At 41.7% G+C, this 12,780-nt stretch overlaps 1 protein-coding gene across 1 annotated transcript; it reads left to right on the forward strand.

The window, feature by feature from the left end:
- Nucleotides 1-866: 866 nt before the first annotated feature.
- Nucleotides 867-12,452, forward strand: LOC124663545 (transcriptional corepressor LEUNIG-like). Its single transcript, XM_047201234.1, has 18 exons — nt 867-952; nt 1,890-1,987; nt 2,092-2,201; nt 2,991-3,524; nt 3,775-3,863; nt 4,701-4,788; nt 4,899-4,974; nt 5,163-5,212; nt 6,752-7,060; nt 8,221-8,412; nt 9,300-9,530; nt 9,618-9,735; nt 10,627-10,736; nt 10,821-10,970; nt 11,076-11,240; nt 11,365-11,484; nt 11,766-11,972; nt 12,068-12,452. Exons 1-18 carry the CDS (start codon nt 867-869, stop codon nt 12,212-12,214), a joined length of 2,880 nt encoding a protein of 959 aa, XP_047057190.1. The 3' UTR covers nt 12,215-12,452.
- Nucleotides 12,453-12,780: the final 328 nt, after the last annotated feature.

Raw genomic sequence — 12,780 nt, forward strand, 5'->3', positions numbered from 1 at the left:
CGCCTCCACCACGGGCAGAACACCCACAACGCCGGCTGAGGCCGGAACACCCAAGGAAACCTACAGATCTAGCCCTAGACTACTCCGGCGCCCAACCTAAACCAACTCCGGCCAGCTGAGTGGCCGTCCACGGCCCGGTCAAGGTGGAGAGCCCCTTAACACTACTGTAGCAGGGTTAGAGCAGGGAAGGGGGAAAAACACGGATTACTTTTCTATGTGAAACTTCATCTTGTTCGATACAGTGGTAGGACTATACATAAGCACATGTGGCGATGTGCGTAACACGCACTATGTTCTTGGAAGAATATCTCCATCATGCGATTTACTTGTCCCTCAGCCTGAAGTGAGGTCCCACTAGCCTCCGTCCTGTAAAAACTCGCTACGCGTACGCACGGCTTTCCGGACGAACCAGTATGCAGACCGACAAGTGGGCCACCACAGGGTTTTAATCTTCCCGGTCCCACGCGTCAGGCTCATCCGCGTCAATTTCTTACCGAAGTCTCCCGTGCACGCAGCAGCCCTGATCCCCCTCTCGTTTTGTTTTCCTCTCCATTTCTCTCCCACCCCTCTGCCTCTGCCTCTGCGACGCTCCACTCTCTCTCGCCGCATCCTGCCCTCTCTCGCTCCCCGACCTTCTTCTCTCGCCTCGCCCCCGCTTTCCCGACTCCCACTCCACTGCCTCTAGGGTTTCCCCACCCCGGCTCCTGCCCACCGCCGAGCGGCCGCGAGGAGCTACCTAACGCGTCGCTGCCCGCGGGCGCTGTCGAGGCGGCGTGTCGGGGGGAACAGCCCTGGCTGGGCTCCTTTCTCCTGGGCACCCCTGGATTTCTGAGCAAGGGCTCGGTTGGTGCGCCGCGCGCGGAGTCATGTCGATGTCGCAGTCGCAGTCGCAGTCCCAGTCCCAATCCCAGTCCCAGTCCCAGTCCCAGACCAACTGGGAGGCGGATAAGATGTAAGGATTTGTGCTCAAATACTTTGGTCCATTGCTTCCCTTCCATGTGTTGATTCCTGCAGATGCTGCTTCCTGGGCGGCGTCTGCCTGCTGCTGTTCGCGCGCGGCGTGTCAGACTTTCAGTACTACTTACAATTTTTGGGGATAATTAAAAAAAGAAGTGTATCTGACATTGCGGTACTTTGCGATTGTGCGGGGGATATGGTTTCGTGGGAGCTCTCATTTCAGTAGGCTCGAACCTTAGAGACATTATAGGACCAATTTAGGTCTTCTTGTTCACGGCGTCAGGTTCAGACTAGGGTGTCCGGGTAGGTTTGTAACAGGGATTTTAGACTAGTGGCATACAATTCAATTTGGCATGGGAACTTAGGTTTTGATGGCCGGGTTTGTGATTTTAGTCAACTATATATCTATTGTGAAACCACACATTTGTAGTACTTCTAGGAATTCCACAAGGGCTACATTTTTGTAAAACCAAATAGCTTATTTTATTTCATAAGGTTACACTTTCACAAGACTGCTTCTGATAACTGGTGCTAATTTTTTGCGGTCCATAGTTTCTCGAAACAAATTCATTTGCAGCTGGGCATAGTATGTTGTTGTACCAAAGTACTTTTTTGTGAATTGTAATATGAGATCGCATTTTTTTTAAGCAAATAGCCTTCCACAACATCATATAATTCGGAACAGAGGTTGTACTTTTTTGCGAATATTAATATTAAAAGATCACAATGTTTTGGGCACTAGTATAGAGCATACTGAAAATTGATTTTTACCCTTCTAGCTGATGATTAATTTGTTACTGAGAATGCAAGAAACTACAAGGAAGTAAATGCAGTAGTATTCCTCCATTCTTAATGTCATTGTACTTGTGAATCGAAACTTAGGCTCAACATCAATCTTAGAAGACTAAATGGTTGACTGTCCAATAAAACAGGTTGGATGTCTACATATATGACTATTTTGTGAAGAGAAATTTGCAGGAGACTGCAAAAGCCTTCCAAACGGAAGGGAAGGTCTCACCGGATCCAGTTGGTATGTATCTCCCAGCAAGTTGCCACGAAGCTATTTAAGTAGGATTTGTGTTGCTACCAATGTCGAGCGGTACTGTTTACTTTGCGCGCTTATCTTTCTTTCAGCAATTGATGCTCCTGGTGGCTTCCTTTTTGAATGGTGGTCAGTATTTTGGGATATATTCATAGCACGAACAAATGAGAAGCACTCAGATATTGCAGCATCATATATTCAGGTATGTACCTATGCACTTTTCGTTTTTTGTACTAATATTTTTTTTCATGGTTAAATCTTGAAAAAACTTGGTTCTGTACCACCAACTTGCCATGACTCAAGGAATACCACCTAAATACATCGTTTTAGTTCCATACCACCTGAATACCCCAAATTTTCGGATTACATATCTCCTGCCAATTTAATGTGAGCTCTGTTTCTTCTCCTCTCCACCATGCTGAGATGACACCAGGCTCTTTCTCTCCCATCCTCAAGCTTGCTGTCGCATCTCTTCTCACTCCTGAGTTTGCAGTTTAATTCTTGTTTTTCACATGCCGATTGGCCAACCCCTCTCCACCACCTGAATTATAACACTAGGTTCTCTCTCTCCCTCAAGCTTTGTGTTGCTCTTTTCCACAAGCTTGCAGCTTCTCTTCTCAGTCCCTAAATTTGTAGTTTTCTTCTTGTTTTTCATATGCCAATCCCCCCCAACCTTTTTTTAGAACATGTCGACAGGTCGAATAGACTTCAACTATTTTGAATATTTAAGAAAAATTGAGGCCTCCTCTTGTAGAGGGATGCAAGTAGACCTGTTTGCGGTGGGCATACATTGCACCCCATTATGCGAGCCTCACGATGGTAGGTGGTGGAATTTCATGAGTTGGCCTGCCAAGCATAATAAACCATTTAGCAAAAATTTCATAAAAAGGGAAAATCATGAAATATAAAAAAACTAGAAACAAAAATTTAAGGAAATTCTTGAAGAATCCATGGAATTTCAAACAAATTCAGCTGTAATTTACTCTTTCAGACTCAGTTAGTGAAAGCAAGGGAACATCAACACCAGCAGCAGCAACAACAACAGCCTCAGCAGCAGCAGCAACAACAACAGCCTCAGCAGCAGCAGCAACATCAATCTCAGCAGCAGCAACAACAACAGCAGCAACAACAACAACAACAATCTCAGCAACAGCAGCAACAACAACAACAACAACAACAGCAACAACAACAACAACAACAACAACAACAGCAGCAGCAGCAGCAACAACAACAACAGCATCATCAACATCAACAACAACAATCTCAACAGCAGCAGCAGCAGCAGCAACAGCAAATCCAAATGCAACAAATGTTATTACAGAGAGCTGCACAGCAGCAACAGCAGCAGCAGCAGCAGCGCAGAGATGGTTCTCATCTTCTTAATGGTTCTGCAAGTGGATTTTCTGGAAGTGATCCTTTAATGCGACAGAACCCAGCTACTGCCAATGCTATGGCAGCAAAAATGTATGAGGAGAGGTTAAAGCTCTCTTCTCAACGAGATTCTCTGGATGAGGCATCAATGAAGGTATCTCTCCTACTAGATCTTGTTTGTTATGTTCTGGTTATTCCTCACAAAAATAATAGTAACTGGAAAGGGGCTAAGCACTAAGTGGCAGCAGGGCGGCGCCTAGTGTCACCGACCAGGTGAGTTAGGCAGCCTCCTAGGCTGTAGGAGCATGGTGCCAACTGCATAGACACCACCTAGGTGGATTAGGCACACACCTTAAAGAACAATGGAAGTAGTAAAATGTTTATATGTAGTATGACACTTTCAGGTGCAGCAAAGATATGGCGAAAATGCTAGCCAAGTACTTGATCCAAACCAAGCATTGTTGAAAGCAGGTGCAAGCGGACAATCTTCAGGGTATTTTCTGAACTTCTAAGTTATATGCACACTGACAAACTTGTGTGAGATAGTAGATCATGGAACTGAGGAAAGATAGTAAATTGTTCTGTGTGCAGTGTTCTTGTTAGAAAACTCTGGTTTGCATGTGAGATGGTAGATCATGGAACTGATGAAAGATAGTAAATTGTTCTGCGTACAGTGTTCTTGTTAGAGAACCCTGGTTTGCATGTCTTGGCTGGGGCTGGTCCTTTTTCCTTTAATTTTTTTCCTGTAGCATAACGGGCACCCATGTGATCAAATAGGCACATGAAACATTAATCATAAGTTGCATTGAAGCATTTTCCCTTTTTTTTGCTAGATTGTTCTATGGAAATTTTTATGTATCCTTCTTTGTTCAGGTTCAGATCACTGCAAGCCCGTTAGTATTTAGAATTTTGAACCATACTCTTATCCTGAATTTGTTTTACCTTGATATTTTGATTGTGAGGTACATATCTTTTTGTTTCCACTTTCCACAGTACACACACAAGTGTTCACATCAACGCTTTTCTGTGCATAATTATTATAGGTTATGTTTAAGACTTTAAGTAATTTGTAACAATGTTGTGCATAAACGGCTGACAACTGTTGCAGTTCTGTAGCGTTTACTTTTTTTTTTACCTGTAGGTATGTGATTTTGCTCAGAATAGTGAATTACCAAGACCTGTCATGAGTCATGACTCATGATCAGGTTATAAAGTAATAAAATAATCACTCCATAAGGATTAAATGTTGATGTCGGCTCATGCCGTAGCAACTAGCAACTAACATGTGGTACATTTAAAAAAGTAGAATTTGACATTTTACCTTTCATAGGCAAATTCTGCATGGTACTGCTGGTGGGTTGTCAGGCGCTCTGCAACAAGTTCAGGCAAGAAGCCCACAACTGGCTATGCAAGAACAGGTTACATGTATCATTCCTACTGTTTCTCACTTTAACAATACCCACTGCCAAAATAAGACAGAAAATAACATTATCAATTTTTTTTGATCTATGATCATACTTCTTTACAGACTATCAAAACTGAGATGAATCCAGTTTTGACACCAAGAACTGCGGGTCCTGAGGGATCATTCATTGGTGTCCAAGGTAATATTTCTCCAGCTTCTTGCCTGGCATTCCTGTTGCCTCAGTTGACTACACGTATTTCAACGTATGCTGTTTGCTTACTTCAAACATTATACTGCGAGGGTTTTATTCATCAGAATTTTTAAAGGAGATGTTTCTGTTTTCAGTGGTTGGCTTTCTAAATCCTAATTAGATGTCATCTTTAACAGGATCTAATCAAGGTGGAAGCAATTTGACTCTGAAAGGTTGGCCACTCACGGTATGCTATGTCTTATGATTATGCTTTACTGCTTATCTTGCATGTATTCCTCTAATGATTTATGCTCCTATTCTGGATTCTGGTTTGCTTGTTTGTAGAGTAAAGTTTGTTTTAAACCTTGAACTTATAGTAGTAGTCTGAACCGAACCCTAACCTTTCAATCCTTGAAATCGACACCCTGACCCTGCTCTCGTTGACCTGCTTGGCCCACATGTCTTCATCCTCTTCTGATGAGATGCTTTCGTCCTGACAAAACTCACATCGAAGCGTTCGCCAAGCAAAGGAAGCAGGCGAGCAGGAGCCCCTCAAGGGGCTGGCCAGGCGATTGGCATCTGACTGGCAAGCCCAGCAGGAGCAGCTTATGGCATGGACAGCAGAGGAGAGTCTGCGAGTCAGTGGGCTGACCACGGTAGCAGGAGTAGCTTCCACAGCAGCAGGGATGACATCCTGCTCAACTCCTACATGCCTGTCATCGCTGCATTTTTTGAAATCTGAAGAAATCAGCCCCTCGAACATTTCAGTTAGTGGACGGTCCTAGATTCTCGATACCGGTTCGTTCTTACGAAGATCCAACAGTGCACCCTTTCGCTCCAACGTCTGCCTTCTTCCCCCTGGCTGAAGCGTCACTTGATTTCCGTTTTATCTCTGTTGCACAGGAGCTACTTAGTGTTTGTCTGTAACCCTAGAACGCATTCTGAGTAGTCCTGAGTAATATAACCCTAGCTGCCACTGCCAGTTGGCTCGGTGCTCTCATCCACTTCTCTAAAATTTTCACCTCAACTCGGAAATCATCTGAAAATGTGTGGTTTCGTAGTATTGGGTATTACAATACCCTGTTCCATGAACTGCTTCTCCTCATACATGGTGCTAATTAGTGCTAGTCCCCTGGTCGTAGCGCGAAACACTCTGCTCCTGTGAAGTGATGACAACCGTGCCAGCAATGTCATGGAGTGTAATGAGAAATGAAATTGTGATCCTGGTTGGCAATATATTTTCCTGGCGTGCCAATCAGGTTGAAGGTTAGAGTTGACTGGGATTACCAAGGTCAGGGTGTTGATTTCAAGGATTCAGAAGTTAGGTTGCGATATAGACTACCACTATAAATTTAAGGTTGAAAACAAACTTTACTCTTGTTATATGTAATAGCTTTATAGGGGAGGTGGAGCAACATGCTCAATGCCACTGCATATGGCATATATATTTGTTTAAAAGGTTGATTTCCATAGAACTGCAATTTAGACCCTCCTTTTTGATAATCAAAGATAGAGCCCTGGCCAAGTGTAGACCTCCTCTAGGAAGCGTTTATCTTTCTAACATCAGTAACTTTTCTTTCCTTTTCGCGTGATAGTCCAGTAGAGTCCCGGCCAAGTGTAGACCCCTCTAGGAAGCATTTAAAATTCAGCAATTGTGAGAGCAAGAAACAGTGTGTAGTTCTTTAGTATATTGCAAATCCTGCGATTGGCATTCATTATGCGAACATGGCTGCTATCTCGCAAATTCTGTTGTAACATATACACCTTTTTTTTTAAATCTTACTAGGGACTCGACCAGCTTCGCTCCGGCATTCTGCAGCAGAAGTCATTTATGCAATCTCCACAACAACAATTTCAACAGCTTCAGTTTCTCAATCCGCAACAGCAACAACAGCTTTTAATGCAAGCACAGCAAAACATGGCTTCGCCTACAGCTAGTGATGTTGACACCAGAAGGTTAAGGATGCTTCTTAATAACAGAAATATGGTCATTGGGCAGGATGGGCAGACAAATAGTGGTGGGGATATTATTCCAAATATTGGTTCTCCTACTCAAAGTGGTGGATCACGCACTGATATAGACATGCTAATAAAGGTGTGTTCTGTGACTTCCTGCCTTCTCAAACTAATATTCTCTTTAAAGTATTATGTTTACCTAGTTGAAGTTATATTAATGCATAGTGTTCTGAGCTTCTTACTGTATAGTGGCTGTATATCCAAGTTGTTTACGAATGATGGAACACCAACATCGTAGCCAAATGGCATTTCTACCCCAAACTAAGCAAACATATTCAGTTTTAGTTTCAAACATTTAAGGACTAAACAGAGAAGGAATTCTCCTCCTTTAGTGTTGTAGACCTTTCCGTTCCTTTTGTCCGAAGTTCTGAAAACTCATTTTCACCTTTTTCTTTTTATAGTAATGGAAGCTTTATCACCTCCGGCCTCTGCATCATGGTGCATGAAGCCATAGTTACTATACGAGGGAAATGCAATATGAATATTAGAAGGATTATTACTTGGCCAGTTCGTCTTGCAGAGTTATAGGCAAATGGTTATGTACCCAAGTCCCACTTTTGGGCAGGCCATGTGTAATTAAAAATATTTGTTGTAATCTACGTATGCTTTGGTTACTAATATTGGTCTTTAGTATTGTAGTTTCTGGTCACCACTTTTCAACTTATCTTGGATCTTGGAAAGCACCCAATTCATTCTCAGCCTTGATAGGGTGCAAATTAGATTCTTGCCTTATTAATTTTATGGCAGCACTCAGTAAGGGATATAGTAGTTGTTGAAGTGCTGAGTGCGTTGGTTGCCTGCTTCTATCTTCAAGGTCATATAGTTGTCCAAATTCTTAGGCAGGGGCTTCCCCATTTCGAAATAGTTGTCCAAATTCTTGCATCGTGAGGATCCGCGACCCTATTCATCATCATATCACATACCTCCTGTTCAGGAGTGCGAAGGCCAACAACTTTCTTAAACCTATGTTGTACTTCTGTGATATCAAGTTACAGTGCTTACTGGTCTCAGACTTGTTCTCTCATCGTCCTATCTGTATACAGTTACTGCCTGTATGCAGTGAAGATGGCCAGACAAACAAACCAAACAACCCGTCACATTATATGACATCGTAGCTAAACTACTGGGATTTAGAGTATCTACTGTTGTTCCTTAGATGACTAAACCTGATAAAGTTGTTTTCAGCAAGTCTTTTAACCATTCTATTTCTCTCCTTATATGGATGTTTCTATGTAGTAGAAGAAAATTGCTCATTTACAACAGTTGCAGCAGCAAAGTCATAGCCAACAGCAACAACAACTTCAACAATCTACAGTCTCCAGTCAGCAGTCTCAGAGCTCAAACCAGCTTCACCAGCAACAGGAAAAGTCTGGAGTTGGATGCATGCCTATTGACGGAAGCATACCAAACTCTTTTGTAGTAACTGACCAAGTATGTTACTGTTATACAAATAAAATGTTTCTATGTTGATTCTTTTTTCAATGTTTTAGATCTAATGTACTACTGCTTATTTTATGCCGCAATGTGGAGGAGTGATGGCCTTAATGTTTATGGATGTACCTTTCTCTGCCCCTTTTTTTGATATATTAATGGTAAATCTTAATGAAGCATGCATCTCATTTCAGTTGCACTTCTAAAATTTGCCAACAGGCAATTACAGATCCGAGTGCTTCATAAGTGTCAGGATCTCAAGTTTTAGGTGGTATTCTGTGCACACACACATAATGTTTTTTTAGCAAACATACACACAACTAGAAGAGCTCTCTGTGAAGTCGCAGTAGCAGCTCTCTTGAATGTTTGAACTTGTAGTTGATATACCACCTCGCCACTTATTTAAGCATTACTCAGATGTTTAGCAAATTAGTACTCCCTCCGTCCCAAAATGTAAGGCGTCTAAGGATTAGTCAAAAGTCAATGTTTTTAAAGTTTGACCAAGTTTATACACAAAAATATGAACATTTACAATACTAAATCATTATCAATATATTCACCCTAAAGTATATTTTCTTAATATGTCAATTCGTTATTGTAGATGTAAATATTTTTTTCTAAATATTTGGTCAAAGTTTGTAAGGTTTGACTTTTGACCAATCCTTAGACGCCTTACATTTTGGGACGGAGGGAGTACATAATTTCTATGGAGTTTTCGCTTTTCCTTGTTCTGTGGATAGTATACTTCCTTTGGGCTTTCGCTAACACTCAGTTCTATCATTTGTTAAAAATAATACTCACAACCATTTCCAGTTGCTTTAGATTGGTAACTTTGACAATGACTAGATTTTAGTATTTCAATCACTTGATCTCTCTTTGTGGTTCAGGCATCAAAGAAGAGAAAGAAACCTGTCTCGTCCTCAGGGAGAGCTAATAGTTCAGGAACAGCAAATACTGCTGGGCCATCTCCAAGTTCTGCGCCTTCGACACCTTCCACTCAAACCCCAGGAGATGCGATGTCCATGCCACAGCTGCTGCATAATGGTGGTCCATCGAAACCATTAATGATGTTTGGTTCCGATGGCACAGGAAGCTTGACCTCTCCAGTAAACCCACTGGTATTTATATCGTGAAATCTGACATTCTCTTTCAGAAGTGCTTGCACATTGCTTTTGTCAGCAACATGACCAAGTTCTTAATTTCAGGGTGACGTGGACCGTTTGCTGGAAGATGGCTCCTTGGATGACAATGTAGACTCTTTTTTATCACAGGAGGACTTGGATCCTCGAGAAACCATGGGACGCTCTATGGATGCTAGTAAAGGTATATCTCTGTTTATCTTTGCTACCTGGTTTTTCCTTTTCTTGACTTTGAATCTTTCGCTGAGAAATTAATTCAATTACCTACAAATATCTGCGCCTTTTCTTTTCGAATTTCATGTGCGCATCTTGGTTTCAACAAGTTTGCAATTCCTTTTATAAGCGAGATTGATATCGTATCAGATTACTTGTGAAATAAATGTTGAGTGCAGTGTATCTTTCGCAAGATGTAATGCTTTGGGGTCTTTAATTCTGTTGTAGTTAATTAATTATAGTTTGATACTAAGCATGCTGTTATATTGTAATTATGAGAGCAAAGTTGCAGGAAAGGACACTTCTATCTGGAAAAAGAATTTATCGCATTTCATGCTATATCACCTTCCCAAAACCTATTGCCTAAAGGTTTAATGAACCTGCCAGCAGCTAGTAGCCTAGTAGACCTTTGTGACTAGATAAAGCTACCTTCTCCTTTCCAAAATCCGATGGCAGCAGCTGACCAAGCTCAGTGTCAATCATGTGTTGAATTTAAAATTTCAGTACCCCATTAAAGCGTGCACCTTAACTTTTGCACAGTTTTTCAGAATCAGTTGCAACATTTAGCATTGATCTTGTCCTTTTTGGGGGAGACCATGTTACTGGTTAGTAGTGACTTGTCATGAAGATGACAGGAAGTGATTGGGTGCCCCCTAACATGTCATGTTCTTTTGGACTAAATGGTTTCTTTGAGCTTAATACATGGGCAAATAAGAGGATAGCATTTTTACCGAAGAACAAATGTGTAGACTGTTCAGTATAAATGATCGTAGATGCCGCCGGGTGCCATGGACTTATGTTTCATTCTGCTTGATTGCAATTAATTGGATGGATTGAATACATGGCTCACTGTCTACCACAGGGTCTAGTTTTTCTGAGGTTGCAAAAGCCCGTGCAAGTACAGGCAAGGTTATTTGTTGCCATTTCTCGTCAGATGGAAAACTACTTGCCACCGGAGGCCATGACAAGAAGGTGGGTATACCAACATAGAAGTAACTATGAATATGCTGGTGCTAAAGAAACACAGACTTGTACCTGATTTTTGTGTATTTTCAGGCTGTTTTATGGTATACAGATGCCCTAAACCCCAAATCTACATTAGAAGAGCATTCTATGCTAATTACAGATGTCCGATTTAGCCCAAGCATGACCCGCCTCGCAACATCTTCCTTTGACAAAACCGTACGGGTTTGGGATGCTGACAATGTATGTACATACCTATTTCTTATCATTGGCTTTCTTACAGCAATGTCGCTTCAGAGGATATCATTACTTTGAAATGCACTGACTAAGAGATTTGACTATATGCAGCCAGGTTATTCACTCCGTACTTTCACGGGTCATTCAGCTTCTGTTAAGTCACTTGATTTTCATTCAAATAAAGAAGACATCATTTGCTCCTGTGATAGTGATGGGGAAGTGCGCTGTTGGAGCATAAATAATGGTAGCTGTGTGACATGTGTTAGGGTCTTCAACGTATGCACTATGCAGCCCTGTTTTTTTCTCAAAACATTGTTTCTTTGTTGTTTGTCGATATTGTTATGTTGATAATACGCTGAAACTTTGTCCTGTGTTACTGTTTCTTATCTTATCTTCCTAGGGAGGTGCTACTCAGTTGAGATTTCAACCTCGTCAAGGGAAATATATTGCAGCTGCCTCGGAGAAGACGGTATCGATACTCGATGCAGAAACACTACAAGTTTGTAGAAGTGCTTTACAGGTTAGTTTTAACAACTGATTTTTGGCATGTGTTGACTAGAGTGATGTTTAGTTACGTGACATTGTCTAGTAGTAGTAATTTAGTAAATGCCAGTGAAACCATATTAAGAAGTTCTCATTGTCAAATTGCAATGCTTGGTTCTTGGGTTTCGCCAAGCGAACTAAGCATAGTCTTTGATCCAAAATGTTCAGTACAGCTTAATATTGTCAGATGGTATTGCAATTAATGTTGTGTTTTTCAGTGTTGCTCTCACTGTAATATGAACTTCTGTTCATGCGTAGGGACACGTAAAGAGTATTCAGTCGGTTTGTTGGGATGCTGCGGGTGACTATCTCGCCTCTGTAAGTGAAGATTCTGTCAAGGTGTGGTCATTTACTTCGGGAAATGACGGCGAGCGTGTGCATGAATTGAATTGCAGCGGAAACAAGTTTAATTCTTGTGTTTTTCATCCAAATTATCCATCGTTGCTTGTAATTGGTTGTTATGAGGCAAGTTCTCTCATACCTTATGATCTTATGAGTTATCGGGCCTAAGTCCCTTTTTAATCTATTTTTTTATTGTGTGTATCAATTTGATCTTGCAGTCCATAGAACTTTGGGACATAAGGGAGAAGAATACTGTGACCATCAGCAATGCTCACGATGGCTTAATTGCAGCCCTAGCGGCATCAAATGCATCAGGGCTGGTTGCCTCAGTAAGTCATGATAAGCTTGTCAAGCTCTGGAAATGAGATCAGCAGCAACCTTCCTTGACATCACATATTACATGTTGGTCCTTGCGGGCATCTGTTGTCCGGCTACCGCCAGTGTTATATGATGAAGAAACAGGGTGGTTGTCTGCTGCGGATGAACACATGACGAACGGCAGCTAACGAAATGTATCCAACTCTGTTGAAGAAGTAACCCAAATTGTTGTCTCAGTTGCTGCATGTGCTCTTGCGTAGGCTTTGTAACCATACTTCCAGAATGTACAATTATACACTATATAAAAGTTAAACATATTAGCGATCTGCGAGAGTTTCGGTTACTGTTGATGCGCTATTTTCTCGATCGAGGCTTCAGCCGTTTGGTGACATCTGTCAATTTTACGATCAGTGGGCTCTTGGCATTGGTTTTTTTGCCTTCTCATTTTTTTTATTTTACAGATTTCCTTCCGGTTACCGGTTATCCGGTGCTGATTTGCTTCTCCTCAATTACCGGTAGAGATGGGGTACCAGTTATTTCTCTCTTGCGCAAACTAGAGATATCTTTAGCTAGACAGCTGGATCCCACAAACCACCGCTTTAGCTTTCCAGAT

The sequence above is a fragment of the Lolium rigidum genome, chromosome 6 (genome assembly GCF_022539505.1).
Source record: "Lolium rigidum isolate FL_2022 chromosome 6, APGP_CSIRO_Lrig_0.1, whole genome shotgun sequence".
Taxonomy (NCBI): domain Eukaryota; kingdom Viridiplantae; phylum Streptophyta; class Magnoliopsida; order Poales; family Poaceae; genus Lolium; species Lolium rigidum.

What these genes read in the sequence shown, in the direction of transcription:
- LOC124663545 (XM_047201234.1), top strand. Translation starts at nt 867, where the DNA reads ATGTCGATGTCGCAGTCGCAGTCGCAGTCCCAGTCCCAATCCCAGTCC. An exon ending in AACTGGGAGGCGGATAAGAT is followed by an intron (nt 953 to 1,889) that starts GTAAGGATTTGT and finishes CCAATAAAACAG; the next exon opens with GTTGGATGTCTACATATATG. An exon ending in TGGATGAGGCATCAATGAAG is followed by an intron (nt 3,525 to 3,774) that starts GTATCTCTCCTA and finishes TGACACTTTCAG; the next exon opens with GTGCAGCAAAGATATGGCGA.